The sequence below is a fragment of the Gossypium raimondii genome, chromosome 8, assembly GCF_025698545.1.
Source record: "Gossypium raimondii isolate GPD5lz chromosome 8, ASM2569854v1, whole genome shotgun sequence".
NCBI classification, from domain to species: domain Eukaryota; kingdom Viridiplantae; phylum Streptophyta; class Magnoliopsida; order Malvales; family Malvaceae; genus Gossypium; species Gossypium raimondii.
In genome coordinates, this window is record NC_068572.1 from 41,469,535 (window position 1) to 41,478,886 (window position 9,352).

A 9,352-nucleotide genomic window follows, 5' to 3' on the forward strand; every position below is an offset into this window, starting at 1 on the left:
GAGCTCATAAAGCCGAAAAGCTGAGTAAAGAATAGAGGCAAGCTGAGATGAAAGTCAGGACTTCAAGTAAAAGATTTAGGGGAAAGTCACAACAATCGGCCTCAAAGAAATAAAAAAGATATCATGATTGTTCTACTACCTCCGTGGGGTATTCTGGGAGAGATAGAGGTATTCAATGCTCTAATCCAAGATCCCAGGCTACATCTGTAGCAAGTACGGGCAGTGTTAGAAATACCAAACCCAAATGCAAGCATTGTAATAAACTGTATTTTGGAGAATGTCGTATGAAAAGCAGAGCTTGTTTCAGATGTGGTGCCTATAACCACTATCTCAGAGATTGTCCAGAGAAAGTTGAAAAAGATACTGTTCAAACTTCAAAGCCGAGCAGTACAGCTACCAGAGGTAGGTCACCTCATAATCCTGACAATGTGAGTGGTAGCCAAGGTACGACAAAAGATTTCACTGTAAAGTCTGAAGCACGAACACCAGCAAGGACATATGCTATTCGTGCATGTGAAGATGCCTCTGTACCAGATGTTATTACTAGTACATTCTCTTTTATTGATACTGATGTAATTGCTTTAATTGATCCTGGTTCAACACATTCATACATTTGCATGAATTTAGCGTCTAATAAAAATTTGTCTGTCGAGTCCACTGAATTCGTGGTTAGGGTATCAAACCCCCTAGGCCAGTATGTGATGGTGGATAAAATTTGTAGGAATTGTCTGTTAATGATACGAGGTTTCTGTTTCCCAATTTATTTGATGTTATTACCATTTGATGAATTTGATATAATTTTGGGTATGAATTAGTTGACTCAGCATGATGCCGTGATAAATTGTAAGCAAAAGTATATTATGCTGAAAAGTCAGAATAGTAAAATGCTTTGTATTGAATCTGATAATTTGGATGAGTTATCTAATGTGATATCAGTCATGTTAGTACAGAAATATGTCAGAAAAAGGTATGATGCTTACTTTGCCTATGTGTTGGATACTAAAGTATCTGAGTCGAAGATTAAATCAGTGCTAGTGGTTTGTGAATATCTTGATGTATTTCTAGAGGAGTTACCCGGATTACCGCCTGCTAGAGAAGTTGAATTTTCTATAGATCTTATTTTAGGGATAACACTAATATCTATAGCACCATACAGAATGACCTCTACAGAATTAAAAGAGTTGAAAACACAGTTGCAAGAACTGACTGATAGGGGTTTTTGCCAACTAAGTTTTTCAGCATAGGGTGCACCGGTTCTTTTTGTTAAGAAAAAGGACGGATCATTGAGATTGTGTATTGATTACCGGCAGCTCAATAAAGTTACAATCAAGAATAAGTATCCACTACCCCGCATTGATGATCTGTTTGATCAGTTGAAATGCACTACTGTGTTTTCAGAGATTGATCTGTATTCCATTTACTATCAGTTACGAGTGAAAGACTCGGATGTGCCAAAAATAACCTTTAGAACTAGGTACGGACATTATGAATTTCTTGTGATGCCATTTAGCTTAACTAATGCACCAGCAGTGTTTATGGATTTAATGAATAGAATTTTCATATCGTATTTGGATAGATTTGTTGTTGTATTCATTGATGATATTCTGGTATATCCCCGAGATGAAAATGAACATGCTGATCATTTGAGAATTGTTGTGCAAACTATGCGTAAGAAACAACTGTATGCTAAAAATGTGAATTTTGGCTTTGGAAAGTTGGTTTTCTTAGACATATAGTGTCTGCTGAAGGCATTAGAGTGGATTTGAATAAAATATCAGCTATTGTTAATTGGAAATGACCAAAAAATATATCAAAAGTCAGAAGCTTTCTAGGATTAGTTGGTTATTACTAGAGATTTGTAAAAGGGTTTTCGATGATAGTTTCTTCGACAACATGGTTGTTGTAGAAAGATGTAAAATTTGAATGGACTGATAAATTTCAGCAAAGTTTTGACCAGTTGAAAGCTCTGTTGATTGAAGCACCAGTTCTAGTTCAGCCTGAATCGGGTAAAGAATTTGTGATTTACAGTGATGCATAATTGAATGGTTTAGGCTATGTTCTGATGCAAGAAGGTAAAGTAATAGCCTGTGCTTCTAGACAGCTTAAACCACATGAAAAGAATTACCCGATATATGACTTAGAATTAGAAGCTATTATTTTTACATTGAAAATTTGGCAACATTTTCTTTTTGGTGAAAGATGCCATATATTTACTGATCATAAAAGCTTAAAGTATCTGATGTCGCAAAAAGATTTGAACCTGAGACAGTGCAGGTGGCTTGAATTGTTAAAGAACTATGATTTGGTTATCAATTATAATCCGGGAAAAGCAAATGTAGTTACAGATGCTCCGAGTAGAAAGTCTCTGTTTGCTTTACGTGCAATGAGTACCCGATTGCCATTGTCTGAAGATGGGCCAATTTTAGCTGAGTTAAAAGTTAATCGACGTTTCTACAGTAGATTTGTGAAGCTCAAAAAAGTGATAAAGAGTTGCAAGTTAAACGGGTACAGTGTGAATCGATTTCTGATTCAGAATTTCAAATTGGACCCGATGATTGTCTGTTATTCCGAGGTAGAGTATGTATGCCAAAAAATTCAGAACTTATACAGAAGATTTTGCACGAAGCTCATAATGGTATTATGTCTATACAACTGGAAGCAATAAAATGTATAATGACTTGAAAAAGATGTATTGGTGGCCGGGAATGAAACACGATATTTCTGAATTTGTACCTAGATGTTTGATATATTAGCAAGTTAAAGCTGAACATCAGGTACCTTCGGGATTATTGCAGCCAGTAACGATACCAGAATGGAAATAGGAAAGAGTTACTATGGACTTTGTATCGGGGTTACCCTTATTTTCGAAAAAGAAAGATGCCATTTGGATAATCGTTGATCGTTTGACAAAGTCTGCACACTTTGCACACTTTATTTCGTTACGTATGGATTTCTCCCTGGCCAGATTAGCAAGGTTGTATGTTTCAAAAATTGTCAGATTAGATGGTGTACCAAATTCTATTATTTCTGATAGAGATCCGCGATTCACATACTGATTCTGAAACAAGTTACAAGAAGCTTTGGGCACACAATTATATTTCAGTACTGCATTCCATCCTCAGACAGATGGTAAATCTAAACGCGTGATACAGATTCTAGAAAATATGCTTAGGTGTTGTGTACTAGAATCCGAAGGTAATTGGGAGAAATATCTGCCTTTAGTCAAATTCGCATATAATAATAGGAATCAGTCAAGCATTAAAATGGCACTGTACAAAGCTTTATATGGTCGTAAATGTAGAACTCTATTGTATTGGACTGAGCTCAGTGAGAAAAAGATACATGGAGTTTATTTGATCTGAGAAACCGAGGAAAAAGTGAAAGTGATCTGAGATAGTTTAAAAGCAGTTTCTGATCGTTAGAAATCTTATGCGAATATTAAACAAAAAGAAATAGAGTTTCAGGTTGGCGACAAGGTATTCTTGAAAGTTTCACCTTGGAAGAAAGTTCTTCGGTTTGGTGGTAAAGGAAAATTGAGTCCGCGATTTATCGGGCCATATGAAATTACTGAAAGAATCGGACCTGTTGCGTACCGATTGGCTTTACAATCGAAACTACAAAACATTCACAATGTCTTTCACGTGTCTATGTTACAACGATATCGGTCAGATCCTTCACATGTTATCTCTCCGATAGATGTTGAAATTCAGCCTGATATGACTTACGGTGAGGACCCGATCAGAATTTTAGCACGTGAGACGAAAGAATTGAAAAATAAAAAGGTAGCTTTAATAAAAGTCCTCTCGCAATGACACGATATAGAAGAAGCTACCTGGGAACCTGAGGAAACAATGAGAAAGCAATATCTAAACCTCTTTACTGGTAAGATTTTCGAGGACGAAAATTTTTAAGAGGGAGAGTTGTAATAGCCCGTTTTTAGTGAAATCAGAACAGTAGTTTCGAGACCACAAATTCGAGTCTGAAAAGAAAATTATTTTAATATTATTTCATAGTCTGCATTATGACTAAAATATCGTATAAAAAATTCATAAAGAAATTTTACCGATTACATGTTTAATTTAATAGGTAGGACCAAATTGCATAAAGTGAAAAAGTTGGATTCTAGTAGCTATAGGTATCAAATAGCTATGGAATTCAAAATTTAAGGTCCTTATATGGTAAATAGACCAATTATTGGGTTAGTAGATAAGTGTGATGATTCATCATTGGAAATTTAAGAAAAGAAAAGGACTAAATTGGAAAGAGAAATAATTAAAGATGATAAAATCTAATATCATCTTATTTCATCATCTTTCCCAAATCAAAATATATGGAAACCCTAGCTATGGAATTTGAGTTTTGAGTAAACTTATTTGGCTCAAATAGGTATGTTTTCTTGTCCCGCTTTTAGTAATTTTTATATTTCCTAGATCATAATAACTTAATCTAACTATCTTGGGGATTAATTTGTAAAGTTATCAAAGTGTTAGGGTTTTGACATGGATGAGTATGTATTAATTATGAAGTTTTATGGTAGAAAATGAAAGGTTGTTGATAGATAAACAACTTTTGTAAAGGGAATTTGGATGAAATCATGATTTAGGGACTAAATTGAAAATATGTAAAATTTATGGAAAAATTCATGAAATAATTCTAAATTTTATGAAATGCATGGATTGCTATTGTTATATATAAAAATCAGCTAGGCTTGGAATAATGATTAAATTGCATGAATTTCATTTTCCGAGCCTAGGGACAAAATTGTAATTAATTAAAAGTATAGGGGCAAAATGGTAATTTTTCCTAAGGTGTGAATTGGATTGAATTGAGTATGAATTGTATTAAATTAATGTTAAATTCATTCGTATAGATCCGGATAGACTAAATACAGAGTTAGATTGAGGAAAGGAAAAAGTGTCGGATTTGTAGATTTTGCATACACGAACAATTATCGAGGTAAGTTCGTGTAACTAAATTGTTTATTTATATGATTGAATGGAATGTTTTGTATGTGAATTGTGTAATTTCCATGTATGAAAATAAATCACATATCCGCAATTGTCTGACAAATATTAAGTCCCGTTTGAATAAATGAGAATTGATGGATACAGGGTTCCTGAATTGGTTGTGGTCCTGCACATGTTACGGACACACCACAGCTCGAAAGAGTGTCCCGTTATTAGCTCTCATGATCTTCCCGTTATATGGTTCTTACGAACTTCCCGTTAATAGCTCTTCGGAGCATCCCGATTGGTTGTTATCCTACATGTGTTGTGGATACACCACAGCTCTTATGAGCATCCCGATATATGGCTCTTCAGAGCTTCTCGATTGAAGGCTCTTTCATGAGCTTCCTGATTAATTGGCTCTCCGGAGCTTCCCGATATTGGCTTACTTAAACCTTCCCAATATTGGCTCATATGAACTTCCTGATAATGGCTTTCCGGAGCTTCCCATTACATGGCTCACATGAGCTTCCTGCTTATGTGCTCTTATAAGCATTCCCTAATATGAATTGACAGATGACACATGAATTGACGGATTACAGATTTGTACACTTCGTGTGTACTACCCATGTATCCATCGAATAAGGAATAATTCAATGGGTAACGTTCTAATATGAGATAATCTGAATTTCTGACGAATTATTACGGAAATATACCAGAAATACATGAATATGATTTGTACATGTTATATGGAATATATATGTATATGGAAAATTTGATTGATATTGAGCTCAAACATGTTTCTTGATACTCATGTGAATTACATGACTAACATGCTTGATGAGGATATGTGTTTAGGCATGTGACCAAATTGGATTGAGCATGTTTATTTGCTTACCTTAAATGCGAACTAATCGGTAAGTTAAATTCAATGTTATACGAACTTACTAAGCTTTAAAGCTTACTTTGTTTTGTTTTCCTCTGTTCTATAGTAATTTGGAGGCTCGTTGGGTTGGAAGCTTGGCAGAGATATCATCACATTGGGTTGTAAGCTTGGCAGAGATATCATCACACTATCCATCGACCCATTTCTGTACAAATATAAAACTAATTTTGGTTAATGACATGTATAGGTTAATTGGCCAATGTTGGCATATAAATGTTTTGGTTGTAAATAGTCATTGGAATGACTTATAATTAATATGTTTTGATGTATATATATAAGTAGATATATCATGCTTGAAATATCAGTTGATTATGCATATATGTATTTGGTATCTAGGTAAATATGAGTATTAAGATGACATAATGATAAATTGTCATTTGAGGTGCTTAAGAGCACATTGGTTGTATGCGGTAGTATGTCATGTTTAAGACATGATTTTAGCATGTTTTAAGTCCTTTGATATGGTTTGTAAATGTGCAATTTATTGTGATAGGTTGATGTCAAAAATTAGGTGAGAAATATGGCTTAGAAATGACCTTATTTCGTCCACACGGGCAGAGACATAGGCGTGTGTCTCAGCCGTGTGTGACACACGGCCTAGCACATGGGTGTGTGACTTAGCCATGTGTCCCCTACATCTTCAAAATTTCAAAACAGAATGCTCAGAATTGATCACACGACCTAGCACATGGGCATGTGGCTTGGCTGTGTGTTCCTTGTACCTATTTAATACAAATCATCATGCTCATACGGCCTAGCACACGGGTGTGTGACTTGGCCGTGTGACCCAAGTCTGAGAGTTACATGGGTACAAACATGAGCTGGGATACAATAGTGTGTCCTATTTTGAATGCCCACATGGCCTGACCACACGGGCGTGTGTTCTCTACACCTTGGAAAAATTTTGAAATTTTGCAAAAAATTCTCTTAGCATCCGGTTTAGTCCTGACTTATTTCTAATGTATGTTTGGACCTCGAGGGCTCATATAAGGGACATTATGATAGAATTCTGGTATGAATTCTATGTGATTTGAAATGTTTATTTACTTGATCTATAAATTATGGTAATGCTCCACAACCCTGTTCCGGCGATGGATATGGGTTAGGGGTGTTACACTCTCCCTCAGGGATGCATTTTTGCCCGTGTGTTTAACCCCCAGCGGTCATTTAAAATTTTGATCGTTGGGGGGTCCAACGATAAAAAAAACTATAAACCCCCTTCTGTTTTTTCCACACAAACATTTCTTCCAAAATTCTCAAAAAACTCTCAAATTTCTTCCTAAATTTCCCAAAGCTCTATTGAATTAACTATTTCCTTTAACTATTTTTCTAAATTAGTAGTTTTTTTTTTATAATTTCTAAGATATTTAATCGTGTTTTCAATGGCTTGGGAATTAATTCGTCTCAATCATAAACATATCTCTATTAAACAAATGAAAATGGTAAGGGTTAATTTCAATTTTTGAATATTATTTAATTTTTTTCATTTATGTAATTTTAATTAATTTTAATTTTATAATTTTTATAATAGTTTGTCGATTGGGTGTTACAATGTTATATTCATAATATGTCTGGTGCTCTATCGCCGTTGATTGAAAATTACTTGAGGGAAACAGGTTTTTGGTACGTGGCCAATATAGGCCGAGGGGAAAGTTGGACCCGAAACTCATCAGCGTGTTCATAGAGAGGTGGAGACCTGAGATGCACACATTCCATCTTCCATACAGTGAGTGTACCATCACTTTGGAGGACGTGCAGTTATAATCGGAATTGTCGGTGGATGGGTCCGTACTCACTGGGTCCGCTCAATCTGCTGATTGGGGAGCCATATGCTACAATCTTTTGGGTGCGATTCTATATAATATTTACGGAGGTCGAATCGATATAGCCTGGTTAGTAGACACATTCCTGGTGCTGGGGGATGATTTGATTGAAGTAGAAAGAATACGATATGCTCGGGTATACATCCTTGAGGTTATTGGAGGTTATCTGATGCCGAACTTGTCACGAAACCTCGTACATTTGAGGTGGCTACTGAAACTCGTTGATTTTAGAGTAGCTGGCGAACTTAGTTCGGGGTCTGCCATGTTGGCAATATTGTACCGGGAGATGTGTGGGGCGACAAAACCAAATAAAGCCAAAATCGGAGGTTGCCTATCACTATTACAATCATGGGCTTGGTTTCACTTTCTATATTTACGTCCTCAAGTGAACCACCCATATACATTCCCACTCATAATGAGGTAAAATTTATATTAGATTCTATAATTATTGCATAGATTTAAAATATAATTTTATGCTAAAAATTTATTTAATTAGGTGGAACCATTCTGCGAGTTGTGTTGGAATACCTACCGCTCTTGAAGAAATACGGCTTCTATTAGACCAACAGTCAGATGCGCATGTAAGTATTACATGAAATATATATACATAACATAGTCATTTCGTATTTCGTATTTAGTATTATGTATATAACTAATATTTTGATCACATTCATATAGTTTCAATGGACACCATACGAGGGTTCAACAATTCGGGCAGTAATCCCGGATTAATTCTTTTAAAATCCAAAAATTTGGCATGTTAAGGTCCCATTGGTGAACTACGCTACTATCGAGATGCACTAGACGGATAAAGTGTTGTGGCAATTTGGATTCTGACAACCAATTCCCGTGACACCTGAGGTGCCCAATGATGAGCACAAAATCGACTTATAGTAATCAAATACGCATTGGCCGCTACTTTTCTCAGAATATATCAAAATGTGGGAAAATTGGTATGATAATATACCTACTCGCGAATCGATCATCATCTTAGAGTTAGCGTGCACTGCGAATTACATGCCATGGTTTAGGATCCATTGCAAGCCATATTTGCTCTTGGAAGAGTAGAGGCGTCGGTAAATCCGTGTCGAAAAGGAACGACGGGCCCTTTAAATCCAAGGAGAAGGGATGACGGGGCGGGCCCATCAACAACGGCCACACAATCACCGGGCCCGACACCTTAAGCGACGACGTCCACACCACAACCCCTTCAGATTATGCCAGGTGCGTATCCTAGCCCTTATATGTGTCCTAACCCTTATATGTTTCCTTTTCTCAGTCCTATGCTAGGTTGAAATGCATGGCCCGGTGCATCTTCTTTCTTGATGACTCCAACTCAATCGATAATGTATAGGCCATCGTCGCAGGAGGGATCGCACGAAGCACCATCGGGGAGCTCATCTCATTTCCAATCCCCATCGCCTTATGGGATTCAAACACCTCCACTGTGGGTGATGCAAACACCTCTGCACTATTTGTTCTATCAAGGTGGGTCATTCTCCCAACACCCATAGTCAGAACAACCACAACCCCCACCGAAAGCTGAACCAAGAAGGAATATAGCGCGTAACCGTTGACCACCCCCATATGGCACTGATTTCGATCGTCACATGCATTGATTTTTTTAATATATTTGT

General features: G+C 36.4%; 1 protein-coding gene across 1 annotated transcript; it reads left to right on the forward strand.

The window, feature by feature from the left end:
- The first annotated feature begins 284 nt into the window (after positions 1–284).
- Positions 285–1,244, forward strand: LOC128043047 (uncharacterized). Its single transcript, XM_052634845.1, has 2 exons — positions 285–674; positions 816–1,244. The coding sequence occupies exons 1-2, from the start codon at positions 285–287 to the stop codon at positions 1,242–1,244; spliced, it is 819 nt and encodes a 272-aa protein (XP_052490805.1).
- The last annotated feature ends 8,108 nt before the right edge of the window (positions 1,245–9,352 follow it).

Coding starts and splice junctions, on each gene's coding strand:
- LOC128043047 (XM_052634845.1), top strand. CDS start 285: ATGAAAAGCAGAGCTTGTTTCAGATGTGGTGCCTATAACCACTATCTC. Junction 675..815: donor CCACTGAATTCGTGGTTAGG/GTATCAAACCCC, acceptor GGTATGAATTAG/TTGACTCAGCATGATGCCGT.